The sequence below is a fragment of the Mytilus trossulus genome, chromosome 1, assembly GCF_036588685.1.
Source record: "Mytilus trossulus isolate FHL-02 chromosome 1, PNRI_Mtr1.1.1.hap1, whole genome shotgun sequence".
Lineage (NCBI taxonomy): Eukaryota > Metazoa > Mollusca > Bivalvia > Mytilida > Mytilidae > Mytilus > Mytilus trossulus.
In genome coordinates, this window is record NC_086373.1 from 70,308,315 (window position 1) to 70,322,387 (window position 14,073).

Sequence of the window (14,073 nt, forward strand, 5' to 3'; positions counted from 1 at the left end):
CCACATGTGGCACCCGTCGTGTTGCTTATGTGATAACAAATCCGGTAAATAGCCTAATTCGGAAAGTCACATTCATGAAAGGAAAGGGGATTGTAGTTAATGCTTCAAAACTAGAATAGGCTTCATAACTTTTAATATTTGTATATTTCGAAGACATACTGGATATTTTACGGAGGGGACCAACCTAGTTTTTAGGCGAAAATGTATAATACAATAAGTACTGTATATGCGATATGATGGCCAATGAGAAAAAGGTTAATGTTATAGGTCACTGTATTGGCTTTGGCATAATCAATACTTCAAAGTACGCTATGAAAGTTAATAAATGCGAAATGAACATAGATCAAATGGATTCACAAACGGTCTGTTTTATGTATGAAATAATTTCAGAAATACAAACAACAACCTTTGATTGACAGGCTCCTGACTTGGGACAGGCACAGACACAACTTGGGACAGGCACATACACACTTTTACGGAGTTTAGATATGTTTGATGGCGCGCCCACAATACCAAAACTGGGACAGTGGTGAAAAAGCACAACATTAGAAGAAGCTATATAAATGAGTCAACGTGCAACATCAAGTGCTTACCAAATACTGAAATTCAAAATAATCTACAACTGAAGATTATTTAAAAGGTAACATTTTAAACATCATTTTCCAAGTTCTTCTGTAAGGCATTGCAAATAATGGTTTTCCAGACCAATTTCACGTCACAGATCATCCACTGGTCAGTCAAATTCTCATAAAAAAGTTACGCCTCAGGGTGCAACTATTGTAGAGAAGCGTCTCTGCTGTTATTTGTTTTCCAAAAGAATAACTATCCTCTTGTTTCATACTTCAAATCCAAATATAAAAAAAATTTGATATTGTGTTCTCCTGTAACAACTGAACATCAAGAGATACCAATTCTAGCCTTTACGTCAATCACATTGCTAAGCAGTTTTGGCATCAACTGATACATTTTTTTATCAATACATGGTGTAATATGCATACAGTATTTCCACTTGTTATCATCCCGTGGACATTTTCTATAATGATATAGAACAACATTGTGAGTTCTAAGTAGAATTCTGAAAAAGAAATATGTAGTTATGACTTATGGTTTACGTACTGTCACTAACATTTATTGCTACTTCATAAAATATTCTTTCACTAAAACCATAAGAATGATTCAGAAGATACGATTTGGACGCATGACTATTTCTTCCATTATGTGTGTCCTTGTAATACTATTTCATGTAATGAATTACACAGTATTTTTTATTATAGTGTATGTACTATGAACAACAATAACGTGTATGGTTGACATTTTTGTCAGATTCAATTGTACGTTTGTATGAAGTCAGGTGTGTTGTATGTCTGTGATGTATATAGTTTTTATTTTGGCCTCTTTATCATAATCCTTGTCATGCTGAACAATTGGGTTGGTTTGGGTTACTCAACAGATCTATAGACAATTGTCATACAAGTGAAATGTTACGCTAGCTATAACGTTAGATAAGTACAATCATTTTCTTCGGAACTTGCATGTACCAAATGGGGAGAATGGCAGTTGTTTGTCATTTATTTGGTTGATATGGTCAAGCTTTTGAATATGTCAAGTTTTATGAACGTCAACTTTTTAAATTTACCTTCGGGTTTAGTATTTTAGTTTTTACTTTTTCTTTGAAGATGCCACTATACAGAATTACGAATCTGATAAAAAAAAATATATTGTTTTTTTTATTGCGAACACAACATAAATCGCAACCATGAAGTATTGATACATGTGTAGGTACTTCTTGTTTTTACACCTGTTCTTCGATAATTATGATGGAGTATTCTAACAGAAGGACCGATTGATCGAAAGTCTTAAACGTGCTTTTGGTATTTATTCAAGACAACCTACTCAAACTCACAATTGCTGGAAATCAGACAGTTTTTGGCGTTATATTCGATTTATTTAGACAATTAGGGAACTTTTAGACATTATCTGATAATAATATAAAATTATCTTAAATTAAACCGCTCTATGTATTGATGAAGGTAGAAACAGGGGATGTGGTACCAATGAAACAGCAGATTATAAATAACGTGAATTTTACTTATAAGCAAGTATAGGTCACAGCACTGTTTTCAAAATGAGATACCCATATACCGTGTAGTCAGCTTAAAAACAATCCCCGATATGACAAAGTTTAAACAAGTCAGGCGAAAAAAGCCTTATATAGCTGAATGTGAGGCAAAACCGTTCGATAACGTAAAGCTCTTTATGTCAGTGTCATCTGTTCTCTTAAGAAGAGTTGTCTCATTGCAATCAAACCACAACTTCTTTGTTTTATATAAAGAATAAAGAGAAAGTATTAAAAATATACAGACAAATAAAAAGAAACACAATTTTAAATCTCGGATAATTTCTGACAATGATTATAACATACCTTTAATGTGTTTAGCCTGTATGCCAACATTCCCCATGTGAAATTATATTTTTTTTGTATAAGCATTGAACGACAAAATTTCTTTCTATGTGACGTATAAATTGTCTGACATCAGACAATCAAAGCAATGAATGTGTTTTTAATTTGATAGATGCTTTTTTAATTTTTTTGTAAAATGGTTTCTTTTAAAATCGTAGCACAGTGATGACTGTTGTGCCCATATTTTGAAGATTTTATTTATTATGTATGTTTTGTCAACGCATCGTTGTAAATATAACGGCATTTGACGAGACTGTCGTACAATATGAGGATTAGCGCTATAAAGCCAGGTTCACTCCACCATTTTCCACATTTGAAAATGCCTGTACTGAGTCAGGAATATGACATTTGTTGTCCATTCGGTTTTTTTTTTGTGTTTTGTCATTTTATTTTGCCATGTGATTAGGGAATTTCCGATTGAATTTTCCTCAGAGTCCAGTTTTTTTGTGATTTAAATCTCAAACGAAAAATACGTACCTTTTGTATCCCTCTTTTGGTTGGATTTCATGAGTATTTATGTTTTGTATTCTTTTCGGAAGGTATAAATTTTTATAGCGCTCGAATCGTGGAAGCGTTTTTTGTATGTATTTACTGGTCAATAACGGTTCTACTCCTGAAACTCCCCAGTCCGTTATGAAAAAAGATACATTAAGAGTAAATGCAGCAGCATCAGGATACGCTGGCAATAATTCTGACTGAAATAGAAATAATATGAGACAAGAGTACACACGCTGAAATGTCAGCTTTTTTGTAATCATGTGTAAAATCTGTAATATCAAAATTTACTAAAAGTCAAATAAACTAAACCTTTACAATGTTCTATAAAAAGGTAGTGGTCAGATGAATTCTGAAAAACAGACATGTACACGACACTCATTCCAAAAACGTAGTATAGTTCTTGATGCATGATTTTTATTATTAATTGTTTTGGCTTTTAACTAGCTGTTACAAAAATGTAGTAACTGCAAGTACTCTCAAATCGTATTTTCTTGTTAGTTCGACCTGTTGTTACTATTTTAAATGTTTTTTTGTTAGTTTTTATTAAAATGGATCTTGTCTATATACCAGCTTTGATTATTTGGAATATCTTCTAATTTTCACTTCTTCATACTACATTTGTATGAACTTCAAGATTATTCTCCTTAAATCTGTACTGGAAAGTTTTAGCTAGCTCTAATTGTATAGTTTTATTGTTGATATTCACCCCAATTTGTACCTAGTGTTAAATAGTGAATTTATATGACAGAACTTTCTTGGTATTCCTCATTATTGGAAGAATTTTATACACATAAGTAGTATACCTAAAACGACAAAGTTATTTTTCATTTACCTGTATCTATATTAAAACCTTTTTTGTAAAAGTTATTTTTTTCGAAGGGTTTAATATTTCGCAGTGGTGTCTTGCCATGGCTTAGTTAAGACTTGTTTGTTTGCTTTTCGGCCTTGAATGTTTGTCCCTAATATTTTATTTACTGTGCATTTGCATTCAGATATAAAAGATCAAATGTATTCGTTCATAGTGTGTTAATTTACGTTTTTTGATTGAGTGAAGCCTGCTTAATCCCGCTGCCAATGATTGCACCTGTCCTAAGTCAGGTATCTGATTTACAGTAGTTGTCGTTTGTTTATGTAATTTATACATATTTCTTGGGTTTTTTATATAGATTAAACCGTTGGTTTTCCCGTTTGAATGGTTTTACACTAGTATTTTGGGGCCCCTTATAGCTTGTTTGGTTTGAGCCAAGGCTCTGTGTTAAAGGCCGTACATTGACCTATAATGGTTTACTTTTATAAATTGTTATTTGGATGGAGAATTGTCTCATTGGCACTCACACCACATCTTCCTATATCTTTAGTTGACCTATTTTATATGGTATTCGATTGACTAACAAAATTACGGAAATTTATAATTGAACAATGAACGATACAAATAAGGTAAAAGTCATATGAACCCTAACAGACAAACGTGAAATCTCACAAGTGTTCTATACATCAAATATAATTTATCTTAAGATTACTGTATCTGAAAAATAGATCAAACCACAAAAACAAAAAAATGTCTAAGGAACCATGACACTGACATCGAGGTCATACAAAACCTGCCAAATGGTAATGTACACATGAAAATCATTCCATACATCAAATATAGTTGATCTATAGATTTTCGTATCAGAGACTTGACCACGTAACCTTAACTTTGATCACTGATCCATAGAATTAGGTCGAAGTCAAGGGAACCGACCTCATTATCATGTATACTTTGCAAGAAATCATGTACCAAATATAAATATCATGTTTCGCGTAATAAGTTAATATTTCACTCATTTTCCAATCGTCGCAGTTGTTATTAATATTTAATATTTGACCTATGAAACCCAAACAATTGTATATTTATGATTGTTGAATATTTTATATAGTAGACTGTTTTGTCTAGGTTTTTTTCATAACTGAAACCTTACGGTGGACATTTCATTTTAGTTCAGGTAGGTAGCTGAATAATTGCCAATCATAACACATCTCTTCACTGATATAACTCAGCTTTTATACACAGCATAACAGTACAACAATGCTATGACTATACCATGTCAATTAATTAGACATTAGCATTTTTCCAACGCATTTAACGATAATTCAATTAAGGGTTATACCGCATCAAAAAAATAATAATCTGCGATTATGATCCGATATGTACATGGAAGTAAGCCATTTGAAAATAAAAAGGTGCACATTAAACATGTTAAATAGTTTAAAAATTATCTCTTATTCGAATTATTTCTCTTAAATTCGTCCAATTTAAAACATTTCTTATCCACACACTTGATTACAAAATAGGCAAGTCAAAAATAAGATTGTTTTGCTTGCAGTAGCTTATTTTTTCTGTACAAAGCAACATTTATGTCTTTTTTTTAACAATCTAAAATTATTATTTTATCTGCTTTAGTCTATTTATTTGTAATATTCATTTGACTAGGCTCGTTAAAAAATCCCACCATTCTGTTATTGTGGAATGGTAAATTTTGGCATTCTTCTCTTTCGTTTTACTAATGTGCTTTTCATTGGAGTTCAGTATTTTTGTTATTTTACTTTTGAATAAGGATAACGAACATTACAAATATCTCTAACCAAACGCCAATGAAGCTTATTTACACTCAACTCAAACAATGTTAATTAAATGTTAATATTATGAAATGCAGAACTTGTTGTTATTATGAGGTACTGCGAGTACCTCGATACATTCTATACAAGAACCGGGCTTGTATGTGACTATAAATTGTTAATTGTTATTTGGATGGAGAGTTGTCTAATTAGCACTCACACCACATCTTCCTATATCTATAAAACGCTACTCGTAATGGAACAAGATATCAGTTAAGTACTTACATTAAAACTTAAATACATATCAAACAAGTTTTAAGAACAAGTCCTATTCTTATTAAAAGTACCGACCACCAAGCAGTATCCATATAATTCCATTCCGTATCAACTGAAACAAGAGGCCCGGGGTATTGGAAAATTAATAACGGTATTTTCAACGAGAAAGAATATGAAGGCAATATAAATAAAATCATACAAAAACATAGTAATGAGATAGAAAGATATGAATTAGATCCTAGACTTCTATGGGATTCCATAAAATTGGAAATAAAGAAATACAGTATTTAAAAGTATAGTAAAAGAAAGAAAAAAAATAGAAAAAAAAACGTAACACGTAATTTAGTAATACAACTGAAATATTATATGAAAAATTTAATAATGAAGAAAATGATTTTATAAAAGAAAAAATATCCACTTTGAGAAAGCGCTAGAAAACCAATATTAATACAAAGCTTAAGGAGCTCAAATAAGATCAAAACAAGAGTGGGTAGAAAAAGGAGAAAAAATAACGCGTATTTCCTAGGTCTTGAAAAATCTAAACAAACGAAAAAGACAATACTTAAACTGAGAAATAACACTGGGGTAATAGTAACAGATCAAGATGAAATATTAAAACTTGAAAGAGATTTTTATGCTAATCTATACGACACTAAACAAACACCGGACAAAGATGTTCCAAATAACATACTGAAACAAAACGTAAATTTTGAATTGTCAGAAGAAGAAAGTAAGTCTTGTGACGGAAGAATTAACTATTGCAGTCAATAATCTAAAAACTAAACAGAGGTCCAGGAATGGACGGGATAAGTATAAACTTTTATAAAAAAAAAATGGAACTTCTTGGACCCCTTCTTGGAAAAAAATGTAATTAAGCTTTGAAAATAAACATCTTCCATTTACGCAAAGACAAAGTTTACTGAATCTTATTTATAAGAACTTGCAAATCATAGACTAATATCATTATCAAATAGTGATTTCAAAATACTCTCATACACTCTAGTTTGAGAATAAATAAAATCTTAAATTTAATAAATATTGCTGATCAAACAGGATACATAAAGAACATATTTATAGGTTTTTATTTACGCCAAATACAAGATGTTATAGATTACGCAAATAAGTTTAACATAGAAGGGCTATTTTGTTCATAGATTTTTGGAAAGCTTTCTTTACTTTTCGTAATATCAGTAGAGATAATTGCTTACCAACTAAGGCAAAACAAAAATATAAGAGGCATATAATAACAAATTGATAGTAAAACACATAGCTTAAAAATCACACAAGTTGCTGATGAAACAACTTTATTTCTAAAATCAAAAAAAAATTCGAACAGCATTAAATATTATCGATTTTTTTGGAACTTTTTCTTGATAACAACTAAATAAAATTAAAACTGAAGGTATTTGAATTAGTAAACTCAAACAATGGAGAGATAAAGTAGATGAAATTAATTTTACGGATAAACCCGTTAAAGTGCAAGGTCTATATGTCGGCATTAATAAAAAAAAAAAAGATTGTGAAAAATGAATTGGGATAATAGATTTGGAGAGAAACTTAACATTGTTAGGTAAAATTGTAATAGTTTAAACCCTCATTATACCACAATTTACTTTTTTAGCAAATGTTACAGTTTTAAGCAACTCAAGTATACTTTATATAAAAAGAGAAATATTTAGTTTATATGGAATGGTAAGAAAGACAAAGTTAAAAGACATACTTTGGTAGAAGAATACAACCAGTGAGAGCTTAATATGACCGATATAAAAAGCTACTTCTGCTCTCTTAAGATAAGATGGGTCTCTAGATTACTACAGGCAAAACAAGAAAATTGGACATTGATACCAAAGCTATTTTTAAATAAATAAGGGGATAATTTCCTCATTTTTAGAATGAATTTAAACAGCCAAACTTTAAAAAAAAACTAGATCACATAACCAAGGATTTGTATAGTTCGAAAATACAAATCCTTGACATAACTAAGGATATTCCAGAACTTTATTTAGAAATTATAAAAAGTTGGATTTTAATTCATGAAACGAAAAACACAAAATTAAAAAACTTTGTCGAGATAAGAAAGCAAGTTATCTGGGGTTATAGATTTATAAAATTTCAAAACAAGCCGCGTATTATGCATAATTGGATACACATTTATCTTAATGATATTATTGACGACAATGGAAAAATTGCCTACGATAAAATATTTTAAAAACTTCGAAACACCAAAATTGGATCGCAGAAATTTCAAAAGTCAAACACTGACTAACCTCATGGCTAAAAGAATCAATCAAATCGAAAGTAAAGTTTAACAGATTTTTTATCAACATAAACAAAGACCACATTAAAATTGAAAATTTAAGCAACAAAAACTTCTATCAATTGCTCGTTCAACAAAAGATTTCTCCAAACATTGGCATAAACAAATAGAAAAAAAGAAGTAGAAATAAATTTTAATTTTACCAAATACATGTTTAAGTTTATACACCAACATTTAAAACTGAATAAACTTTAAACGTTTAGATGGAAATTGATAAGTTACATTTTATCGAAAAGAGAAAATCTCTACAAATGGAAAATCTAGTTCGTATTGTCAACTTTGTCAACTTAACGACACGTATCAACACTTTTTTTTCTCAAATGTAAATTTCTAAAAGAATTTTGGGAAATTTTAAATAAAATTTTATCTCAAATGAATTTTCTTAAAGTCATAAGAAACCTCAAATTAAAAACAAATATGCATATGGTTTTTTTATAACTAAATGGATAGTTTTCATTATACAACTTATGTACATATACTTTTTCTGAGGAAAATTCTGTAATTTGTCCACATTTAGAAGAAGTTAACTTATTTTTAATTGCTTGCTTCCAGGAAGCAATTCGCCGACATATTTTCAGTATACATAGTGACCCGAGCGTAACCCTCCTGGTAAAAATCCGGTGACCACAATACGCATGGATCTGTCATTGAAATAAACAAATATCTGATTATACATGTTAAACACGTGCTCAATACCCATGCCTTTTGTGATTTGTTTACTAGAAGGTGAAAATCGACAAAACTCGGCTTCAAAACACGGCATTTAATGAGCAGCCATATTTGTTGAATCATAACAAACAGATAGAAAAAAAATGACGATTATATGATAAATTTGCGAAAATAATGATAAAATCTTGCACAGAGAACTAAGTTTATGATGTATACATGCATTGTTTTGATAATTGGACAAACATTATTTTTCACCACTGACTCGTTTCATATGACTTTTAAAAAAATCAACTTAATAGCTACAAAATAACAGATAGCGAGTATATTGGATCCAATATAATTCTGACAATTTTAGAATTTGCTATCTACAAATCATACTATGTATCGAATCAAAGTAATAAATATAATAATGTATTCAATATCTTTAAATATGAATTTCACGAATACGTAAGATCCTACAAGCTACACAAAAAATATACTATAGTCCAAGAACTTCAAACTTTAATTTAATACAAAAAAAAATTTCTTCAAAAAGGAAACAATTTTTTGATATTTTTATATAAGTCTAAAATCGAAGTAGAATAAGATATAAAATCGCCCAATTCAATAATACATATCCATTAAAAAGCATGCTCTCACCTTAAAACAAGCTTAAAAATCCGATAAGATCAGAGCAAGGACTTCAAAATTGTGTTAACAAATTAAATAAATTAACAGTTGATTATAAAATGACAGTTAACACAAAAAGACCAAGGTTCTTGTATTTAACAAATCAGGAAGACTTAAAATTATTAAAATATCATTAGGAAACCAGACTTTAGAATGTATATAGAACTACACATACTTAGGTATACATTTTTCATCATCTGGGAGTTTCCAAAAAGCAAAGAAAGAACTTTATAACAAAGGAATGAAAGCATATTTCAAATTAAGGCAGACCTTTTCAGTGGAAAGCCCAAAACCTAGTACTTTATTACACATCTATAACCATACAATCCGACCAATCTTGTTGTATGGATCTGAAATTTGGGGTTATATACCACATAAGAAACAAATACATTTGGTTAACTTTATATAAAAAGAAACTGATTATCTTGTACTAGAGAAAATTAAAACTAAGCTTCGTAAATTTTCACTTGGAGTTAATATAAAAACATCAAATATGGCATGTAGAGGAGAACTAGGTTCACTCCCTACACGGTATTATGTAATAATGAATATGGTAAAATATTGGATCCATCTTATGAAAGATATTGAACCTTCAAATATTATTCTAAGGGAAGCCATAAATCTGTCTCATTCTATGGACAAACATAATCTTGGATAGGAAGCATTAAACATATATTTAAATTTCTAGACTTAGAATATTTATTTGTTAACCAGTCAAACTTTAAACAAAACCATATTCTAAAAAAGGTAAAAACATCTTTAACTATTAAAATTAAAGAAAGCTGGTTAGCTAGTTTAGAAAGCAATTCTGGGAAGTGTACTAATTTACAATCTGGCAATAAATTAAGAACTTACAGAAAATTTAAAAATATTTTTATGTTTGAACCATATTTAAAAATGAATTAAAAAAAAGACAGGCAAATAATCACAAGATTTAGAACTAGCTGTCATGATCTTGAAATCGAAAGAGGGAGGTATATTGGGATTTAAGCTGAAGACAGAAAGTGTAAGCTATGTAAGAACGCAGTTGAAGACGAACTACATTTTCTTTTAAAATGTCCTGTTCTAAAAGATACTCGATCTCAACATCTCTGTAATTTGAATTCCAAATTCAAAAAATTTTCAAAATTATCTGATGAATTGAAATTTGTTTTGATTTTTTCATCTGAGGATTTGTTTGTTACTTCAAACTTATTTAATTTATTGCACTCCCTTTTTGAAGAACGAAAGAAAATTATAGAAAATATTGTTGTTTGAAAAGAAAAAAAAATAGAAGAAAAATATATATAGATATATAGAACTCGTCTAAACATCAACCCAACAATGTTAGATCTGTAAATTTGCTTTCGCAAATTTTTAGTTCTTCCCTCGCCGGGATTCGAACCCATGCGACTGTGATATCGTGACACCAAATCGCCTGCACTGCAGCCGTCCCGATAGACCACACGACCACCTGGGCTCTCAAAAAAATAGCTTTCGCTGGTCATGTGTTACCTTTCCACGTCAGTTTTAATCTAGCGGCGTACTACAGTACATGATATATAAGGCATGCAGATGTTATTGTTACAGGGAAGAAACAAAAATTTGCGAAAGCAAATTTACAGATCTTACATTGTTGGGTTGATGTTTAGACGAGTTGTATATACATTATGTACACAGCCATGTATCACCATCATTGATGGCGATCCAATGGATACATCTGTTGTAGGGTTGTCACTGACTCAGACGTACATATAGATATATAGATATATATAGGAAATAAAATTGATCAGGATTTGTCTCCCATAGACCTAGTACTATAAAGAATTATGTAAGTTCTCCAGGTCACAGTGGCACCCATAATAACTATGTTTTGTCAATAACTTGGTTTTTATCAGGTCAATTAGTGTAAATGTGTATTCATGTGTTTTTTTGTTTTTTGTTTTGTTGTCTAAATGTACTTTAATCATTCTAATCATTTTCTGTGCTTTATTTTGTAATTCATTCATTTGATTGTATAGCTCAAATTTTGGGCACCATGATTGATTAATAAAAAATTATCTTATCTTATCTTATCCGATAAAAAAATCAATATTCCACTTACTTAAATCATGTTATTGATAAACGAGATAAACTGACACAATATAATCAATTTCGGATAAGTGTATTATATTATTATGGAACACTATATTTAATTGTAAAAAAGTATATAATTAATTTGAATTATGCTATTATTGAACATTGTATTTAATTATATTATTCTAATATGAAATACTAGTATAAGAAAATGATACTTATCTATATGAAACCCTGTTCTTATAGATACTAACAATTTCAGGGTACCTTACAGTTAAATCTGTATCGGTAAGGCCATTGTTAACAGCTTAAGTGCGATAAATTGATATTCAAGTGTTAAAAAAAAGTATCACAGTTTCTGAAAATAGAAATAAAAATAACGGATTAGAAATTAATTTACAGTTTTCAAGCGATCGGGGTCAGACTCAGACTATTTTTAAACTCCTTAAATTAAACATATATGTTACATGTACTATTGGATACGTTTTAAATTCACCGACCTCTAATTATAATACTATAAAATTTATGAGTGCGGTGAAAAAAACCATCAAAAGTTTATTAACTAGGAGTTGAACATACTACATCTCGCTTAAGGTTTAAAATTAATTTCTACAAATATTCTAGATCTCCCCAAAAGAGGCGTGGTTTGAGAAACAGCTGTATTTCCAAAGTGCAACCTATACAAACATTTATTTAAATAGAAAACTCTATAAAATCCGTTTTTCTGTACATTGCATACCCTTCCCTCTTTCATTTTTTAAAGAATTGAAAATAAGACTTTAATTTATTCCCAGCTTACCCTATTTGCATATTTTTTAATATATTAATATATAATGTCTAGAACCTGTTTGAACCTATTTTGATAGCATATTGAGAGCATATCAGAATACTATAAATGTAATGTTTAGCAGCCAATCATTACAACATTCAAGATTATTTAAAGAATCCTATCCTGCCTCTGTCTTCAGTCCACAACTTACTGTATGTCTATTTGTCAATTAAAGTTTACATTTTCTGCCTTAAATGTTCAGTTTAGAACTCTTGTCACAATAGTATCATCTGTTACCATATACCTGACACAATTTAGCTAATATATATATACTAGAAGTGTTAAAACAAAGCAATATGTGTAATAGTTGTACGTATGCAGATACCAGTCTGAGATATAAATTCACAACAAATGTTATAGAGATGACAACTAACATATGATTTTTCCAGAACTTCCAAGCACAGTTATTGTTTTCTATATCAAAAACTTTAAAATCATAAAATCATAGCATTTACAAGTTAAATTATTTGTTTTATGACCAAGGGGTAGGCAATTTTCTAAAATTTTTTGCCCCTGGGGCTTCAAATTTCCTAAATTATTCTGCTGTTTCTGACAATTTGGAATATTTAGTACACATTCAGGATAGAGCACTGTTGTAAGTTTTGTTCATATATTTTTGTATTTATAGCTTGTTTTTTTTATGTTGTGGTGACAAAAAAGGCAGATTAAGGTGTTTTAAGGCTAACTTTTTGATTACCGATAGGACACAAACACCACATAAATAATATTCAGGAAGGATCTATGAGTTTCAATGACTGCGAAGAGTAAAAATAAGTACTTCTTCATAATTTAACTTACATATATGCAAATATTATGAATTAATTTAGTATTCAGGACTTAAGTAAAGTATGCATGCTGTAAACTGTGAATTTATGATGAGTCATCATATTTAATGCCCAGTATTCTATCAATCTTCATGAAATATTTATAAAACTTCATATTTTAGTTAATTTCTTTCAAAACTGTGAGATAAATGAAATTTGGTCTTATTCTGAATGTTATCTTTTTTCACCCAATATAGGTTGCATTTAAGTGAACATTAACAACGCAATTTCCCATAAGAACTCCTTTTACGACCAAAACTGTACCACTTTTACTATGAGGTTTTGAAAAAAATCTTATCCTATAATTGAAAGTTAATATGCACTACAAGTGTTTTCAAAAGGTCGAAATATAGGGCTGTGCGGTATATTTTCAACAAGTAACCAGTATGTACACAAGATTAAGTGTATATGACCACAAATGCAAAGTGCCGTATATGTACTTCAATTATTTCAATCTACCAATTAAATTCATTGGGTTGTAAAAGCATTGACCTTAGTGTGTGTTGTATGAAGATCTGAAGCCTTGCTATAAAATACTGCAGCGATCAACTTTACCAATTCTGTTATTTTCCGAGCATCGAGACATCTAACTGGTTTTATTCTGTGTCGACGACCCGAATTTTAAGATTTTGAAAACCTGAGAACTTTGTTCCAGTAAAAAATGTTTTATAAACATTAAATATCTTTAGAACTTAATATCCAAGTTCATAAAATACAGCGTATTTTATATTTGTCCTTTTTTCTAATCATATTTTAATGTTAAACACACAGGTGCTTATCATGTTATCCATTGATGACTGAACGTGTTCAGTTTTTAATCAATTTTGACACTTTTTAGTTCATATTAATTGATAAAGTAACGTTGTTATAATGAATC

At 29.8% G+C, this 14,073-nt stretch overlaps 1 protein-coding gene across 1 annotated transcript in view; it reads right to left on the bottom strand.

The window, feature by feature from the left end:
* Positions 1-337: 337 nt before the first annotated feature.
* LOC134709849 (uncharacterized) overlaps positions 338-14,073 on the bottom strand; it is a 56,678-nt gene continuing 42,942 nt past the window's right edge. The window contains exons 4-5 of the mRNA XM_063569981.1: positions 2,939-3,156; positions 338-1,075 (exon numbers count right to left, since the gene is read on the bottom strand). Of these exons, the coding sequence (XP_063426051.1) occupies positions 898-1,075; positions 2,939-3,156 (396 nt within the window). The 3' untranslated portion in view covers positions 338-897. The remainder of the gene's footprint in view (positions 1,076-2,938; positions 3,157-14,073) is intronic.